Source organism: Podarcis bocagei (assembly GCF_964188305.1).
Source record: "Podarcis bocagei genome assembly, chromosome: 6".
NCBI lineage: Eukaryota > Metazoa > Chordata > Lepidosauria > Squamata > Lacertidae > Podarcis > Podarcis bocagei.
Window position 1 is genome coordinate 85,815,317 of NC_138130.1, and position 19,669 is coordinate 85,834,985.

Here is a 19,669-nt window from a genome sequence, read left to right on the forward strand (position 1 = left end):
GTTAGTGTCAGGGAACTGACATCAGAGCGAGAGGCGAAGGGGAGGCTCTCTGATGATGCGGAAGAAGGACCCAGCAACAGGGGGAGAAACAGCCCAGTAGAGGGGGAAGCTATTCAGCGCAACACCAGGGATAGAGGGGGGCTGATGGGGGAATCGGAGAGAGGGCTCCAGGATTCTTCACTGGACATCAGTGAGGAGAGCCCAGGTCCTCCGCTGCCCACACCCTCCCTGCGCAGGAGGCTCCCGCGCAGTGAGAGAAGGCGGAGACTGGGCATCAAACAACTTTTATGCTGGAAGAGGTTCAAGAAACGCCCACTGACGGATTCTGCCAACGATTGAGGCAGCCACTATGAGAAAGGGCTGCGCAGTCAGAAAGGTTTAACAAGGCAAATTAGCCTATAGAGGCACCAGTTTACGCACGAGTAACTCATACCCACTACAGTTAGAGAGGCCTACTTGTTTGTAGGAACTTTGTGCTGCTTTAAGAGGCCCACTTCCTCCTTGGCCTTCCTCAACAAAGCTTGCTTGTTTTCAAACTCTGATGATTTCATGTAGTTCTCAATTCTTTGATACTGAGTGTCCGAAAAACGAGCAAGGGACAGAAAAGCCTTCATCTTTCCACTTTTGAGTTCGGTGCTACTATCATCGTTTTGGTTCCCAACAGCTGTTACTGCCTAGAACCAAATGTTATAAAAACGATAACACAACAGCCTGGCCATTAAACCACCACCATTTAATGAGTAAGCACGCAAATAAGATTTCAAAAATATTTGCAGAAGTTGTTTACCTTTTCCAAGTAATTCTGCATAATGACTGTCGGGTTTTCTAAGCATGTCTCTGCTAACCAGCTTCCACACAACCTCAGACATTCTGTGTAAATCAGTCGCAGGCTTGGGTCTTCTTTAACCTTAGAAGAATATAATCATGCAGGTCAGACATACTCACTTGTATATAAAGTGACCTCTCCCCAAGCACTTTTTTATTTTGAATTCCCCTTTCAGTTAAGGTTTTCCGCATATGTTTTGGCCCTTCACAAATACAAGTATGTCACATATGTTGCCCTTGTGTTTCTTCAAAACAAAACAGGAATTTAAACAACGCTGCTACTGTCAAGCTGACATAGGACAAAATGTACCATGTCATCTTCATCCAGTTTCTTAATCATCTCCTTTAGGATACTCAGCGCTAAGCTTTCTTCCTTTTTAGCCCAGAACACTTGTGCTTCCTCCAGCTGCCACACACATACCCCATGTCCAGCCGGACTGAACTGTTTGATTTGAAACACTGCTCTTTCTGGAAGCTGGAAAACAAAATGAAGCAAAAAAAATTATCTTAAGTTTTGAGATATCATCCATTTCTTCATATTTCTAGAATCCAGTGAAATCTGATACCAATTGTACCTTGTTACAATTACATCCCATCCCTGATCTAACTGCATGTTCATGTACTTAAATCTTCCAAGAATGATTCAGTATGCAAATCCTATTGCTGGAATGAAATGAAAATTCATTTCCTTTACACCCACATTAAAATCTGTACCACTTATAAGCCACAAATAGTTTGTCCTACATTATATGGCTGCAATTTAAGATATGGGATCAGAGTACAGGGGAATCTAGATCTAGTACTATTAATCAAATAATTGCATATGGAAGACTGAGCCCAAGATAACAGTATTTAGCCTTAAAGGATCTATTAATTTTATGGCTCATGTAGTGAATTTATGGTTGTGCTCAAATTCTTACACCAGAAACAGTGTACTGCAAATCACTGATCACAGATTAGTATATTTTGAACCTTCCCTTTTATGCCTCATAACCAGAGGGGCTATAGAATGATAAATGGAATGATTTCCACTCACTTTCACTCCTAAATATACTTTCAATCTGTACAGCACAATTAATGAATAACACACTAAGGCTGGAAGCTATTTAGGTGAATTAATCCAGAATAGGAACCTGTGGGCATGTGCAAGTGGTGTCCAGCTTTGAGTAAATAGAAATATATTCAGGCCTATAATTGTATGCTATATTATTTCACAGAAAGGACAACTTATTGATCCACTAGAATGTTTTAAACTACCTAAAAAGGAAAGAGAATTTGCAACTGATGCAATAATAACAACAAAATTATGCACTTCTTTTGGGGAATTCAAGAAGGTGACTATATCATGCTGCTGCTCCATAGCTCTTAGTATTGTTAAGGTGCCTGATTGCCAATCAGGCATACGGCAGAAAATGAGAAAACACACTTGCCAAAATACAATGGCTTGACTTTCACATTTAAATATTTTTTTGTTTGTTTCCAGGCTAGCAAATGTGACTATAGGACACAAGTAGTGTGTTCTCGAAGCTACAAACATGAGTCTGACCAAACTGCGGGAGGCACTGGAAGACAGGAGTGCCTGGCGTGCTCTGGTCCATGGGGTCACGAAGAGTCAGACACGACTAAACAACAACAGAGTGGTAACAAGACTAGAGAAATATAATTTCCTAATACATGTTGGAGAAGCCCTGGAGTACCTCTTTAAAAATAATAACATCAATCTATACTTAATATAGCAAATCCGTAAGGGAGAACATCTAGACTGGATTTTAAGGATTTATTTACCTGTGTGTTTTTTGCCACTCGAGCCAATCTGGACAGCTCCACCAGGTGTTTTGTGAGGATGTCTTTGATGCATTCCCTTTTGGCATTCTCAGTTTCCTTCTCCAGAAGGATCTTCAGAATTACTGTGCGGAGAGCCATGATAGGTTCCTGAAAACTAAAGTCGCTGTCTTGGAGAAGCTGGGACTGTTTCTGCCACTTCAGATACGTACAGTTCAGCTGGCTGGCAGTAAAAGATCTGAAAAAAGAAAGCATATGGAAGTGTGTGAGGAATTCTGACTAAATTTTAATAAAGCTGCTTCACTGAGTCTATTTAGTCCAGTATTGTCTACACTGGCTTGCAGTGGCTCTTTGGGATTTCACACTGGTGTTTCTCCCAGCCCTAACTGGAGATCCCAGGGATGTAAGCTGGGACTTTATGCATGCAAATTAGGTTCGCAGTGAAGGAATGCAGATTCTGATTACCCCATAGGAAAAAATTAATTTCCATGGGTGAAATGTGTAAATACATCCAGGGTCATAAGGAAGGAAAAAGTAAAGCATTGGTTGGAAAAGAAAAGTACCCAGAGAAAAGTTGTCCTATGCATTCCAACTCTCCAATGGTCTGCAGTCTGCAGAGTGTAGGCAGCAATGAATATACAGACTCAAGGCTGCCTTTAGACAGCTCTTCTACTTCCTTGACTCTGCAAATATAAGAAAAAGATCATTGTAACTTCTGATACCTGCCAAAGCAATTTCAAATCCCACTACACAGTGAGCAGAAGCCAGAAAGGATATCTTGTCAAGCAGCACTTAATAGAAACAGACATTACATATAACTTCAACTGAAAATAAATCTGACTGTAACACATGCCTACAATTAAAAAATGTCTTGACTCCATCAAAAGATAAGAGAATTTTCTGATCTACAAAATAAGGGGCATCTCACACTACATGTAAAAAGGCAAGTAGCTCCTCTGCAGCATCCAACCTTCTAATCTTCTTAAGCCTTATCTCTAATCTTCAAAATGCACTTCTTTTATTTTTTAAAAAAACAATTATTAATTTTCAACCGTTTAAACACAACAAAACAGAAAAAACAAAGAAAAAAAGCATAACAAAATAAGACACAAACCATTTAAAACACAAAACAATTTCAATATCTTATCTTTCATTCCCTTATTTCCACGACCTCCTCACACTTTTTGTATTCCACTTCTGTTAATTGTTTCAGCAATTCCTTTCCATCTTCCTCTGTTTTCTATCCTATAATTATCTTAACATATTCTAACCTTATTTTTCCCTTTAATACTCTATTAATCTATTTATACTTAATTCCTTATAGCATTTCTACTAGAGCCATATAACTTCATTCCAACATTTTTCTTACATTCATTATTTTTACAGTATTTCTATAAATAGTCTTAAACTTTTTCCAGTCTTCTTCCACCAACTCTTCTCCCTGGTCTCGGATTTCTGCCAGTCGTTTCCGCCAATTCCATATAGTCCATCAACTTCATCTGCCATTCTTCCTGAATAGATAAATCTTGTGTCTTCCAGTACTTCACAATGAGTATTCTTGCTGCTATTGTTGCATACGTGAAAAAAGTTATATCCTTCTTTAACACCAATTGGCCGACCATGCCCAGGAGAAAGGCCTCTGGTTTCTTCAAAAGGGTATATTTAAATACCTTTTTCATTTCGTTATGAATCATCTCCCAAAGTGTCTTAATCCTTGGGCATGTCCACCAAAGGTGAACTCTAATCTTCAAATTTGTCTGTTTTTCTTTAAGTTCAGTCACAGCAAGCGTCAACTTATGTTCATCCAATTGCCTCTGTAGGGCTGGGGCTCTCTTTCTCTTTCTCTCCAGTTGTGTTACTTTACATTCAGCAACAACAGCTTTTTCCCTGGCTTCCTCCGCAGTTTGCCGTATCAGAGTAGGTTCCTGTATCAATTTCTGGGTGGTTTCTGTATTGGTATTATTTATACTTTCTGTATTTAGGTTAATTTTAGTAATTGAAACATCCACTTTCACATTTATTGTGTCCATTTTCCTGTTAAGCTGATCCAATGAGTCATTTATCTTATATAATGCAGCCACCAAAGCCTCTTTTGTCGACATTCCTCTTGGTTTTAAATATACTGGTACAAAGGCAGCAACAGAAGGAGCAGAGGGGCCCGATGATGTACCTCTTCTGGATTGTTGCCAAGTCCTCCCAGACCTTAATGTTTTGTCAGCAGTTGACTGGTCTGTTTTTCCTCTTCCATTTACCATAACACTTAAAAGATTCAAGGTCAGTCCCAGAGTCTCACGGTTTTTAACTTGCAGCTGGAAATTCCCCTAGCCCAGCTCTTGTAAAACAACCGGTTTCAAAGGCTTCCACTAGGGGGAAACAGTTTCTATTTGTAACAGTCAATAGTATCCTCTTTTCAACAATCCAAAATTAGTTTCAATTTTCAGTTACTTTTACTCCTTTTTAAAGCAGCCGGAGGCAGTAGAAACAATGTATTTCTCTTGTTTAACTAGCTGTCAATGAACGTTCTAAACGCTGTCAATGAACATTCCAAAAGACGTCAGTCCTGCTAGCAGCCCGTTTCCAGGGTCAGAGCGGCGGTGTTTTAAATCTCTTCACTCTCTCCCACAGGCATATTCAACCCGCAACTTCCCCCTCTCTTCTCCTGCCTCCAAGAGGGGGTTTAATGTTCTTTACTGATGGAAATTTAATCTTTTACAAAAGACTTTCCAGGACTCCAGCTTGCAACTTCATTGCCTCAGTCTATTTACAAAAGGGGAAGGTGGACTTCCTGTTTTGAACCTCCCCGTTACGGTACCAAATTAAATATTTAGAAATCCAATTCTTCCGTTTCAGCTCTACTCATGGGTAATTACTTTAAAGTCAAATTGTCCACAGGAAAAGGTCAGCGCTCTCCGGCAACAGCTATGCGGCTTCGCTCCGTGGAAGAAGCAGACGATTTGATGCACCGCGCCGCTCACCCCATGTCGCTCCGGAGCCCCAAAAAACGGGGTTCCCCGTGAGTGGGGGAGGTGCAAAAGGTGCCCGCCGAATCCCACGCTCACAGGCTTCTCCCGCCTGTGATTTTAACGGGTCTCCGCCTTCGCCGTGGCGGCCAGACCCAGATTCCCACAGAGCGAATTCCTCCCGGGCAGAGGAATTCCGCCATTATCAGAGGCACCTGCCCGGAAGTCGCCAAAATGCACTTCTTTCAAAAGTTTCAAATTGCTATGTTATGCCTTACATAAATTTCATTAAAATCCATGGAAGCTGCATACATTTTACACAAATGAAGCACTGATGTATACATCTCTTATAACATAAACTGCAATGTGTTAGGAAAGCTACAGTTTATTGGCATTTTTTTTTGTTAATAACATACACAGACACCTGTATGCAAAGCTTGCTACTTACCTGGCACACTTCAGTCTTTCATAAAAAGTAGAGAATTCATTGTCCCTTAAACACTGTAGAGCATCATACAATGATTCATGGTAGCCTTGTCCTCCAATTTCATCTCTTAAAAGAGAATTAACAAAATTTCTATTTGAATGCAAACACTTTATTAAACTGTCCTTTATAACAGTAATCCTTTATCAGCTTATCAACTGCTACTAAGGCTCCCTTCGTAGCAGTTTTAGGTAAAGGACAAACATTTAAAAATATTACATCTGAAAAGTGATAGTTTGCATTACTTGACGGAAGAGATTTGATCCCATTGCATGTTCCTCCAAGCTGCCTGATAACGAATCTCTTGCAATTCCATAGAACATTCTTTGTTCTCTTGTTCCAGTCCTTTAAGGTAGATGGAGAGTGTGTCACACAGCCCGAAATTCTGCAAGGCCTGCCGATCAGTGAGATAAAAAGTTAACATGAAAATGATCAGATTTCTGAAAATGCTTTCCAGAACTGGAAGTGAAGCATTTTTACTACACCCAAGTCCCACTTACTTCTAGTCCTAGTAGCACTTCAGGCTACCATGTTCAAGGTCAAAGCATAATTTTAGATTATTATTTTTTTACAGAATTAAACTGTTACAGTCAAAATTATGGACATTGTCATCTAACATCTGGGGGGACCATACTGACTACCCCTGTGAATGTGAGCATTTGGGGGGGGGAAGGGGGGGGGAGATATGCATTGCTTTAAAAATTACCTCTATTATTCCTGCCTGCCGAGTTGATGGTGGAAGAGTCGTTTCAAGGTCATAGGTTACTAGGGCTTTCTCCCATCTTGCTTCATGCTCATATGTTCTTATCCTATCACGGATAAGAGAATAATATTAAAACTGATAACACTTTGCCTTCAGTTAAAATTGCTAATTTCCCCAATAAAATTATTACCTAGTTAAAGGCTGCAGCATTCTTCCACCACCACAGCCATAGAGACTATCGGGTTCTCCTATGCTTTTGTATATTTCCATGAGAAGGTCCTAGGTGCAAGTGAAAATAGTTACTTGACATTCTTCCATCCTACAGAACAAAAAATATTGCAATCTTCTATGGAATATGTTACATCTGACTGATACTTGTCTTTGCCTCTGTTATAAACTTTTAGCACACTTTGATAGACCTCCCACATCCAAACAGAAAGCCCTGTGGGCTACACTCAGAGACATTAATATGTTTTCCTTTACACAAAATACATAGAGGCCAGGAGCTAGAGAACCATGAAACTCATAAGGCTCATATCTATTGAATAGCAACAACACACGACACATAACAATTTACTTTTGAAATGGATGGGTATTGGAACATTGGTTCATTTACCATGAATGGACCTTCTAGGCTGCCTTAGTGAGACATCCACGGATGGGCTGTGTCTCCCAATTCATCCTGGACCCACAACCACACACCAGTCTAAGAATCAAAAGCAGCTTGGGCCTGCTGCTCAAGTAACTAAAGCCCAAAATTTCACTGAGAGCACCTAAATACCCTTTTGGATCCTAGTTGTATTTTACTATCATACTGGATAAATAAGGCCAAAAGCAAGCTGCATCATACATGAAGCTGAAAGTTAAAATACAGCCTCAGCTCCCATCCCAGAAAAAGCAATATCTGTGAAGCGAATGGCAATGCAGCCCAACACTGCGCTTTCAAATAGAAGTCGACACAGTATTTTAAGTCAACAGTATAGTTTATGGAGGCTAGTGGGGCCACACAATTGTCAAGTCGCCTGGTAACCATAACTTACTTGTTAGAAGTCTTAGAAACCTATCTATGAGTGAACTAGTTGAAATATTCTCAAAAACAAGATGTACCATACCTGCAAACTTATTCCAGTTTCCTCTTTGCTCTTCTTGCTCAAAGAAGTTAGTGTTAAATTCTGACTTCCTTCCTCAAATATTAGCTGCTTAGCTGCTTTGAAAGTAGACCTGCAGAAAACAAGTTTAAAAATTGGTCTTCAAGTTGGATATGAATTCTTTTAAAATGACTAGATATACCAGTAAATCTAAGCCGTGAATAGGTCCTAGAGATACTCTGTTACTTAACTAAGCTGAGTCCATTTCCTTGGTCAGACCTGTTCAATCAACTCCTTAAATGGAAAATTGGATAATTATAAGTAGGTGCTTTGGGAGGCAACAAAGGTCTCCCCTTAACAAAACTGTGTTGTTTTCATTTTATTTAAACTACAAAACCCACAGAATTTCAACAAACCAAGACATGGCACACTGCCACTTGCCACTGAGATAGTCTCTACATTAAGGCAGGGATGGACTTTACTGAAGCCAATGGGACAAAACCATCTGGTTGGTGGAAGATAATGGATTTTGTTTGAAAGCAGTATTGATTTTTAGCATGAGGAACTCATGCTGAAGCAAAATAACCAGTGCAATTTATCCAAGAGGAGAATCCTTTGAATCAGACTCATCCCACACGCACGTATATCAATGTATTTTAGTTTAACATAAATGAGAATAGGCTGTATTTAACACTAGTACCTTGCTTGCTGTTTGTCTGAATTTATCTTGTCTGCATAGATTTCTGTGTAGAGCAAAGCTGTGAAGTGAGCAGCACAAGACTGAGCTGCCATGGCAACCTGAAGGTAGTCGAGTTCCAGCCAAAAGCTGTCACTGAAGACTGTACTTGAAGGACTCCTGAACAAAATATTAAGCACAAGTGCATTCATTTCACTTTATAAAACGGCTTTAAATTGAAAGCAGCACATGTTCTATAAATATATAACCCATTCCCCATTATTATTTTGTCAGGACTATAACAGTCATTGCTTTAAGAAAAAACATAGAATTATTTGACATCCTTAGAAAGATTTTAGAAGTTGCTTCAACTTAATCGACAAACACAATTCTGGGCTAAATACAAAGCCACTTTCAATGGCTGTTTTGTTATTGACAATTGAAACAGGTCTTCTAAATATATAACAATATATAACAAGTCTTCTAAATGCAATTGACTGGAAGGGCCCAGGTCCTTTGGTAAAACTGGTGGGGTTTGGTTTTTTTGCAGGTATACTTTGCAACAGGTCATTGACACAAAAATTATGCATTAGTGGTGGGTTTAGAATGGACCATCCACACAATATTCTGCTTTATTAGTTGCTCTAAAAGGGTAACCTAACATTACGGCATTATTGCCATTTGGAGGGGAACTCTTGTGACAAAAAGGGGACAAAGAAAGACAACACAGAACATTTGTAGTATGCTACAGGACATTTACTGTTTGGAAATGAAACAGTGCCACCGCCCCCAAATGTTTGAAGGCACAAACAGTATTGAAAGAGGCAACATGTGTAACCACCCCATATCATCATGAGCACAAATCATTGTGAGTGCAAAAATAACAAAGAAATCTGAGAGCCCTCCCTTCAATGTCTAAATAGACCTCTGTTGTAAAATTAAAGCACAATAACATAAAGGCTAACACAGCAACTTCATCCACCTCTTTTGCCGTCTTAAGAAGTCAACAACAGCGAGCATTGTCCGTCGAGATATTTTATCCAAACTTCCATGAACAAAGGTTTGTGAATCTGCATTGGGGAAAAACTTTAGTCAGAAGGCTACTGATCTGATGTACAATAACAACTCTGAATTAGGTAAGTTAATAACAACGAAAACCAAAATGGTAAGGGATGTTATGCTTAAGTTTTCAATGTTCTTTTGAATCACCCTGATAAGTAACTCCACTGGTAAGTCATGAATACATATATTTTAAATGAGAAAATGGTGTGTGAAAAACAGAAGTACCCCCACAGCTATTAAGAAAGTGGTTTATAGCAAAGCAGGAATCTGAACCATCTATTAAACTATGCTGTCTCTGCTATTTAACAAAAAGAAATAGCTTTGACTCTTCTGTTATTTCTTAACAATGTTAGTTCTCCGTTGGCTCAGCTGACAAACTAGCAACATTTCGCTCTTCCTTGTCTTAAAACTCTTTCCATTCTAGCTGATCATTACCAGAGCCCTACAACTAAGAACCAATGCTTGAGTTGGGTTTTTCCCCATCCTCTTTCTCAATATCTTGCATGCCATTTCTTTAAATTATTAGTCTTTATTTTTAAGAATGGGGGGAAATGCTTTAAATGGAGCAGCAATTTTGCCTGCTCAAATCCCACCTAAGCTCACCCTTACATGCATAATATCTTGGTTGAGGCATAGGAAAAGCTTTATGGTGTTACCTGGATCTGAATTTGCAGGTGTAGATGGCCTACTGGGAGATAATGCATATTTGCAACAGGTGGTAAAAAACATCTGAATGTGTGTTGATAAAAGAGACTGCGCAGATTCATCTAAGTCATGAAGTAAGATGTCATGAATCAAATATGGAAGGACAGCCTGACAAAAAGCAGTTTGAACCTAGAACACAAAGAAAGAAATTGCTTGAACACATTATTAGTTTCAGTTTGCCTTTAGCAGAAACCTTTACTCTTATACTAAGTTATAACAAAGCATTCCATATATTGTTCATTCAAAAAGTTCACACACCTCCTAAATGATATGGGGAAAGATAAAAATATGTAGTAAGATGAAACTTTAAAATAGGAAGGTGACAGGGCAATAGAATGTAATCCTACCAACAAACTTATTTTACCTTACACAGTGGCTTCAGAAAAAGAAGGGGTTCACTTTTTATCCTTCCACTATCCAACAAGGCACAAGTCAAGGTCTTAATCCAAACATCATGGCTTTCACCTTGAGGAATCCACAGATTTGTATTATCCAGATCTTCGGAAAGAGGGTCTCTTGCTTGTTCGGGCACCTCCAAGAACTAAATATCATTTTGTGTTGTTGTTTTTTTAAAAAAGAAACCAAGTGTCTGTTAAAATTCCTTAAGCAGCATTACATAGCCTTCTCTCCTGAACCACCAACTCCAGCCTCTATTAAGGCAGCTCACAATCCCTTTATCTCACTATGCAGAACTGCTGGGACAAAGAGAATTGTATTTTAAAAGCTCTGGAAAATCCAGGAGTGATTCAGACTACTTCAGATATTTGGACACGCCTCTGGAAATGTCTGGGAGCAGCTACTGGTCCAAGATAGTCTTATCAATTAAGACAGGAGAGTTAGGGTTCTGCATCTAGTTTTATAATACAGTCCAAAACACAATACCTTTTTCTAGTTTTATAATACAGTCCAAAACACAGTACCTTTTTCTTAGACACCCTGAAAGGATGAAGGTATACCAGCATGGGATCGGTCTCGGTTTTGTAAATATCCCAAAATCGATGTCCAGTTTCAGTGGCGAGAATGTTTTTCAAACATGCAACAGCAGCAGATCGAACGTCAATACTGAAAAAAAAGTAACTCTTTAGAAATTGGATATTGTCATCTCAGATTTATTTAAAGGCAACATTTACATACCACGTTAAATTTTCTCCTGTATACTTACCATTGATCTATTAAAGTATTATTTATGAGAGTTAGCATTATGAAGACCCATTGAAGTTCTCGGTCTTCAAACAGATCAACCGCACTTGAGGATGAGGCACTTTTAGTGTGCTGCAACGCTGTGGTGGAAAAATTGATAGGACCAATTTCTCCCAAACAACTTCCAACTGCATCTGCAAATGTAATAATAATATTAATAAATTTTTATTTATACCCCACCCTCCCCAGCCAAGACCGGGCTCAGGGTGGCTAACAACCAATAATAAAAACAAGTTGATCAAAATACAATTTAAAAGATTAAGATACAACATAAAAACATTAGGATGCAGCCTCTTCACAGGAGGAGACAGGAAAAAGAAAGAGGGGGAGGGAATCAAACTGATTCTAAGCCAAAGGCCTTATTATGTAGACATTCATACGATGCTTTTCATATTTCACTGGTGCTTTTCATATTTCACTGGTGCTTTTCATATTTATGTACAAGATATATGTACTACAACTGGACAGCTGCCCCTTCAACATGAAAATAAAAAAGGTAGTATTCTACTGTTTTAATATGTTGCGTTTTCTCTGTAATTTCCACTACAGAGATTCTATTTTGTATAGAATTCAAGGGCTAGGCCTAAGCATTGCAGTGATAGCACCAGTGTGTATAAGCAGGGCAGGGAGAACTGTTTCCATCACATATGTTCCCTGAATTCTTATTGGTTAATAGCAGCAATAGCTTACAAAACAAGAGAAAGGATGAAAAAAAGGGAGGGAGATCTCCCCCCAAATTTCTTTGCACTCAGAATTTCAATTGGTGCTGTTATACTGTGAGGGGCTTATTGAGCTTTGAGAACCAGGACCAGTACTATTTTGAGAAAACATTTTGAAAAACCAATACATTCCAGTTTTAGAAATACTCAAATGGCAAGGATTATTTAGCAATTTAGGAAAGCAGATACTTTTTACAGGAGACAAAGGAAGTAATGCAAAGATGAAGTATTATTAACTAAATCTTGTTTTTCAAGCTTTAATAAAAGTAACTATTTAGTAAAGAATACTTTTTTAAAAAGCTAACAGAGCAATATCAGGTTTCTAGGTCCTATCTTTCAACATTCCAGTCAAAATTTCTCTGAAGTTATTTACTGGTATAAAAATATTAAATGTTGTATGTATTTGCAACATAATCTAATTTTTACTAATTCTCTTCAAAAGAACTCTACTCATCTGAATAGCTAAATTTCTTACCCAAGGCTCTATTGGTAGAATTAACAGCTGTTTTTGAAAGTTGTAAGAAACACGCTATCAGCTTCACTATTATACAGTCCTTTGGGTTTTCTACAGTTGGGTGTAAAAAGCATTAAAAGCAATATTAAGTGAATGAATTATTTATTATGGTCACAGACCAATAAAATTAAATATACAATTAAAATTATACGATTAAAAACAGACATTAAATATACAGATTACACATGTAAGATTTACAAATGCTATTAATTTAAACATTTTTCATTTGAAGAAAAAAAAACCAACTACCCCACAATATCCATATCAACCATGTGTGGAAAGTTGTAACCACACAAATTTTAAAAATTCTTCTTAAATGCCAGTGCTTTGAAATACACAGAACCTGTTAAAAGGCAAATGAAATTATATTTACAGAAACTCACAGGACTTGCCGAACTGCATTTCAAACATCATATTAATTAGTCTTTAGTATGATACGCCAACACTATCCCCAATGACACAAGGCAATTCATCAGTGAAAGAGGAAGGGAGGCTCTAGAAAGTACGGAGATCGGCCAGGGCAGATTTATTTCTATCTTTGCTTTCTCCAATGCTATTTTCTGAAGTGTGTTGTGAACAAACAAAAAAAGGACAGCACTTTTTAAATTGTGGTACCCATTACGAAATGCATTCTCAATGTTATGTTTTGCCTAGTGCCTTCCTCAACATCCTCTAGATTAGAAACAGTTTCACCCTAATTCTTCAACTGATATTTATTTTTTGCTTATTGCATTGTTCATTGTATACAAAACAGAAACTGTCCTGGTATCTGGTTTAGTTCGTGTTAGGGTTGATCATGCATCCATGCTGCCCTCAGGTTAGTCACACCCCCCCCCCCCGCAATATGCAGTACTCCCAGGAATTTAAAAAGCAGTCTCAAACCCATACCGTGAAATTCTTTCATAAGGTCCTTCATTTGTTCTTTATGCTCCTTAAGTTGCTTACGCAAATCATTTAAACCTTCAAGTCTCGTTAACAGTAGCGAATCAGAGGTATTTATGGACAGAAAATGGTTAATTTCCTGCAAACAACACACAGATTTTATAGTAAGGATACACACAATTATTAGGTACTGTTTTTCATAAAGCTCTACAATTAGATATAATCAAAAGGAGTTATACATGTTCATTATCTTAAAAAAAATGTAGAGACTCTGAATGGCTGAGTAATGCGTCAATTCTTATTGGGAAATTAACATCACTAAGATCAATGAGACTTACTCATGAGTAGATTATGAATAGGAAGACCTAACCCACTATGATTTCAAAGGCTTGAAAACTGATTGTATTACCTCCAGGAGAGAAAATCCACCATTACTGTATTTTATTTTTTGCTGAATAGCACGCAGGTCTTTAAAAGCAGGGTGATCCGGAAAAGGATCCAGATGTTTGATTGCCTGGTATAGGTTTTCATTGTCTTTGTTATCTATCACTAGGTATCTCAATAAGCCCAAGACCTAAACGAAAAGGAAAACAAAAGTGGAGGAACAAAATAATGAAACCACTCTAGAAAGTCTTCAAGTTTTTGCATGGAAAAACAGCAATCACAATACTCTGATCCACAGTCTTCAGACTAGCTGCTCAGCAGTTACTTCCCTCAATGTTACCTCTAGGCATGGTGAGACTGGGAGCAGGCCAGAGGCTTGCGCATTTTCTTTTCTTACTGCACAGAAACCCATACCCAAACAGAAGATCCTGCACTTATTTGAATGCAAAATACTCCCCACTTCCATCCACTCCTTTGACGCTGAGCCTGTTTATCAGGCTCAATAGCCAATGTCAGGGAAGACCCTACATTTAAACTATAATCCTAACCTGGTTTATTAGGCAATAAGGCCCACTGAAGACAATGGGACTTACTTCTGAGCAACCATACCAAGGACTGTGCTGTTAATTCCTCAGTTCACATGTGCATTTCAATATGCTGTGAGCAGAACAGAGGAAAGAGTGAAGATGATGTGCACGAGCCCAAGGCCTGCTTTTGATTTCACGGTGCATAAAGCGGAAAGGCAGAAGTAGCATCTAAATATCCACAGTGGCCACATGTGCACATCACAATAAGACAGGGCTGCTGGCTTACTGTGATTTAAAGGAAACGAACAGAATGCTAGTGCATGCTGCCTGACCACTCCTACTTTACTTTTTTAAATATAGATGTTAGTGACAAAGGTTATGTATGGACCTTCTCAGACTGACTGCAAACTAACTATTCTGACATCACAAATTCCTCTACATACTACGTACGGCCTTTCACAGCCTGCAGCTTTTACATTTAAATATATCAGCTGGCTGCAAAAAAATAGCAAAACTATTTAACAGAATTTTATAACATTAGTAATATAATTATATGCAGTAGATTAGCGTAACACATATCAGTTCTTGCCTTTAAATATATCTAAATGCAAATACTGCAGCCCACAGCTCACAGATTTAATGACACAGACACGCTAAGACTCATAATTAAGATGAGCAAGCATAGAGCCCTGATTGTATAATTTACTTCTTCACTGGCAAGCATTTTGAGCATAATTATCCATATTCGCCTAAAAAGAAAAAAAGAAGCATTTAAATAATGCAGATAGTTAAGTTGTTCAACTTTCCTACCAATTAAGTAGACATTTAAGGCAATTTAAGGCAGACATTTAGTTAAGCTTGGGGAAGAAACAGGAATTCATCCCTGATCTCACACTGAGTGTCTGAGATGCAGCACAGGTCAAGGACAAGATCTTACTCCTTGCAGAGGAGTGAGGAAGATAACTGGTGACCAAAATTTGTGGGCATACACATGTAATGGCAATAGGATTCAAAAAACTATGCAATTAGTTGTGTGCTTCTTAAAACAGCAGCTACTAAACCTGACGATTTTGAGATTGAGGGGATCTCAGAAGTTTGGAATATTGCCTGGGGCTTTAAAAATACTCTTGTGCATACCTTATTACAGTAATCCTGCAACTTACACACATTTAACGTGTGTATTCAGCTTTAGGTGCTTGGGATTTTTTTTAAAGAGGTAAAAAGGGCGGGTATCCAGGGGAAAAAACTTCAGCAATCCCACCTGCTATTGCTCCCTACGTTGTTTTGACTATACACGGTTTTTGTTCCATGCACTATCCTTGGAACATAACCCCTGAATAAGTTGTGGGTTTACAGTAATTGCCTTTTAAAACTGTTACTAATTGATTTTTGCATTTATATTGGTTGCTTCATTAGGTGTTCTCAGGTGGAAAGGCGGAGTACACATATTCTAAACTGACCCAAGTAAACCTAAATCAAGCAAACATAAAATGCCTAGCAAGTGCAGCTGATTAAAACTTACTTCTTCTTGGGTTTCAGGTTGTTCTCCAACTATGGGAATCAGTGTCCCCACAACAACATGGAGGTGACTCCCTAGGGCATCTCCACAATATATTACTGCTGTATGGCAAACACGGCTGAGAAGGTCACAACATAGCAAGAAGCTCCGGAGGGATATCCCTTTGAGAGGAACAGGCCTAAAACACATTTTAAAAAATGAAGCAGCTTAGGGGAGCTACAATACACACTTTAATCAACACAGTATATCCAGACAAGGTGGTGATGTACAAATGATTTTTACAACAGGAGAAAGTGTCCTATGCTCCCCTGTCTTCCCTCTCCCTCAAATGAAAGCAATGCCACTTTCTCCCAGAATGATGAGGACTCTTTGAGTCCGCTCAGTCAACCAGCTACAAATCCACCTAACAGTTACCTCATCCAACCCACATTCTCCACAAGAATATCATGGATGCAGTGTATCTTGATTTCACTAAGGCTTTTGACAAAGTCCCTCACAGTATCATTGAAGGTCTTTGAAAGCTTAATACTTTAAACCACCAATCAAGCTCATGGTTTACTGGTATTGGACTTACTGGTATTGGACAAGGTTCAATCTCCATTTATAGGAATCTTGAATAGTAAGGCCTGAGCTTGAGCTCTTTAAATACCAGTCACAGCTGATAGCCATAGACAAGGTGGGCTGTACCATTGTAAGGCAACTCCATAAATGCTATGATGCCCAATCCCAGTTACTGAAGTATTTTCACACTGGACATGTGTATAATAATAGTACATAATACTCATACCTGTTGCTGATGTGGTAAATTGTAGTATAAATCACATCCCGGAGTACAAAAGCCCATGCTCCTCCTAAACCATCCTTTATTTTTTCCAGTAATAATTGAACAAAAAAATGATATATCATGATAATTCTATGTCTTTTGTATATATTATTTGTTTCAGATGCTTGCTTACATATGGCAAATAAGATTTTTTGGAATGACTCCTGCAGAAAAAAAGATAGAACATTAGATAGTAATCTCTGGGGATTTTCTGTTTTACATGGTCTGGAATTAGATCTGATGATTAAAAAGAAAAATGACAGCCAGCTATCTAATTCTACCCTTCCCTCCCTTGCCCCCAACATCTTATCCCTGTCCTGAAGTCATGATGGCATGCATTTCCCCACCACCTGACATTACAGGTGAACATTTGAGGGAGACAAGGAAATGAGCCATATTGTGACATTAGGGTAAACTAGCTGGCATTATAGAAGAGGAAGGAGCAAACAGGATATTGCAGATTTATTACAGTGGACGATGAAGTCTTCAAATTGGGCTAATAAATCTACTATTCAGGTAAGACCAGTAGTTCTTCTTTAAGCAGCACCTGCATGTAGGTCACAATGTGTGTCACAAAACTGAAATCAGTTACTTACAGGGTGCTTGGAAAGAATTGCTACAAGACCTTTTGATTTTGTTTTATGACAACTGCTGATGTAATCCAATGTTGCTTTGATGACACGTGATGGAAAATGAGGAGGATTAGGAGTGGGATCCAGATCCCTGGAAAAAAATAAATGCAAACCTTTCAAAGCCTTGATGAGTCCCCAAACAAAAATCTTCTGTGAAAAGAAATATGAACAGATTGGACTGAAATACTGATTCATTTCTCAGCTGGGAGGAAACAAACTAACTTGTACAGGGTGAGTCCTTTAAAAGAGGCCCCGTGGATAGAGAGTACACATGTTCCACGGGGCCTCTTTTAAAAGACAAATGCTGTATTTAAATAGGTGTTTTAATATTACCTATTCTATATCTTATATTCTATATTCAGATATATTCTATATCTGAGACTCCAATATTTTGGCCACCTCATGAGAAGAGAAGACTCCCTGGAAAAGACCCTGATGTTGGGAAAGATAGAGGGCACAAGGAGAAGGGGACGACAGAGGACGAGATGGTTGGACAGTGTTGTCGAAGCTACCAGCATGAGTTTGACCAAACTGTGGGAGGCAGTGGAAGACAGGAGTGCCTGGCGTGCTCTGGTCCATGGGGTCACGAAGAGTCAGACACGGCTAAACGGCTAAACAACAACAACAACAACTCTATATCTCCTCTCTTTTTCTCTCTCTCTACTGCTGATCTAATCTGGATAACAGTTTATTATCTAGGGACAATTTGCTGACTCACCACTGAGCTGAAAGTATAAAGACAGACTCCAGTTTAATTTCAAACATATGAGTGTGTACACCAAGCGCACACTGGGGAAATATGACTGCTTGTCTTTCTGTGTCCACATGCTGCAATGTGTGCATGAATATATTTCTATACACTGTGAACTAGAGAAAAGGAACTGAAGAATCATACTGTGCTAACACCCATAGAAATATCTATAAGCAAGACATTATACATTGATAGACCACAAACTATTGTGCAATCACATGGTGCATTTTGTCACTGGTGAACAGACCTCAAAAGTTGCAAAGTAGGATCACAATTGGAGAGCAATGTTTGCTTCAAGTAAAGATAAGAAATAAAAAGACTCCAAGAGAGAGAAATTCATCAACTTCCTTTGCAGCATCAACAGTTCCTGCCTTCAAGCAGTTGGAGGAACACAGTCCTACCCAGAGATACCCTAGTACCCAACAGGGAAGGCTTACTTTGGGGGAAATGGGCAGTTGTGACAAGAGCACTAACATAATTTCTTTCCGTGTACATACAAATATCAAAAAGATAAAGGTCACGCCATGACCCTGCACCCAGGCTCCTTAGAGGCAGAGTCCTCTGGCACCTGCAGTTCTCAGGAGATATCTCTACTCTCTGGTTCTTCCCTTGTGAGTCTGTAGACACAGGAGGCTACCCTGATTCCCCCAATGAGAGACCTCTGCCACTGGATTCTTATGGCTGATCCAACAAAATCCTTGGGTGATCAACAGAGATACCCACAGCTGGAAACCCAATTATTCTGAAGGAGCTACAGTGGAAGGCACCAGCCATTCAATCAGCCAGGAGGCAGCACTAAGTGGGTGGGCATCCAGTTGCTCTGCACTGAAACAACTTGAATGTTTGGATTCACCTACAGGAGCACTATCCATGGTTCTGAACCCACACCCTGGTCTCCTTCCAAGTTGCCTTGCAACCAGGAGCGTCTAGCCTCTGCTTCTTTGAGCCATCACCTTTTCTCAGTGGTGGGCATCCCCATGAACTACAAGTGAATTTTACGACCTAATGCTATGTGTAGGTTCATGCGATTAACAGATTTTCCTGTTCTTAAGGTACTATTACTAACTCACCACTTTCTCAAATAGAAAACAGTTTGTCAGACCATCAAACCACTACATACCATCCCCATTTCTTAAATATTTGCTTACAAAGGTTAAATAACCAACGTGTTATAACTGGCAGAGGATGGGAAACTGTACCCTGTAAATCTTGTTAGATCAGAATCTTCTTGTGCTGCGATACCGACTGACTCATGCAGTGTCATCAATACCTCCACTACAATTTCTGGTAAATTACTATGAAATAAATTGTCAATCAGCTGTAAAAACAAAACAAAACAACACAGGTTTAGTTTTATTTTAAATGTGAAATACAATACAAGGCTGGTTATTACACATCCTGTCAGTCTCCATGCTGTTATATTCAAAAGTATT

At 38.9% G+C, this 19,669-nt stretch overlaps 1 protein-coding gene across 3 annotated transcripts in view; it reads right to left on the reverse strand.

The window, feature by feature from the left end:
• ATM (ATM serine/threonine kinase) overlaps positions 1-19,669 on the reverse strand; it is a 52,637-nt gene that overhangs the window by 12,662 nt on the left and 20,306 nt on the right. For 2 of the 3 annotated variants that reach the window (XM_081197610.1, XM_081197609.1), the window contains 23 exons: positions 19,436-19,554; positions 17,450-17,576; positions 16,818-17,017; positions 16,034-16,208; positions 14,010-14,174; positions 13,607-13,739; positions 12,680-12,769; positions 11,448-11,619; positions 11,206-11,347; positions 10,650-10,826; positions 10,237-10,414; positions 9,501-9,588; positions 8,543-8,698; positions 7,867-7,975; positions 6,945-7,033; positions 6,758-6,860; positions 6,297-6,445; positions 6,016-6,120; positions 3,171-3,290; positions 2,611-2,845; positions 1,136-1,300; positions 788-907; positions 457-674 (listed from right to left, as the gene is read on the reverse strand). In XM_081197610.1, coding sequence (XP_081053736.1) covers positions 457-674; positions 788-907; positions 1,136-1,300; positions 2,611-2,845; positions 3,171-3,290; positions 6,016-6,120; positions 6,297-6,445; positions 6,758-6,860; positions 6,945-7,033; positions 7,867-7,975; positions 8,543-8,698; positions 9,501-9,588; positions 10,237-10,414; positions 10,650-10,826; positions 11,206-11,347; positions 11,448-11,619; positions 12,680-12,769; positions 13,607-13,739; positions 14,010-14,174; positions 16,034-16,208; positions 16,818-17,017; positions 17,450-17,576; positions 19,436-19,554 — 3,335 coding nt within the window. Of the gene's footprint in view, positions 1-437; positions 675-787; positions 908-1,135; positions 1,301-2,610; positions 2,846-3,170; positions 3,291-6,015; positions 6,121-6,296; positions 6,446-6,757; positions 6,861-6,944; positions 7,034-7,866; positions 7,976-8,542; positions 8,699-9,500; positions 9,589-10,236; positions 10,415-10,649; positions 10,827-11,205; positions 11,348-11,447; positions 11,620-12,679; positions 12,770-13,606; positions 13,740-14,009; positions 14,175-16,033; positions 16,209-16,817; positions 17,018-17,449; positions 17,577-19,435; positions 19,555-19,669 lie in introns of all 3 variants that reach the window. The other variant, XM_081197611.1, reaches the window with a different exon arrangement.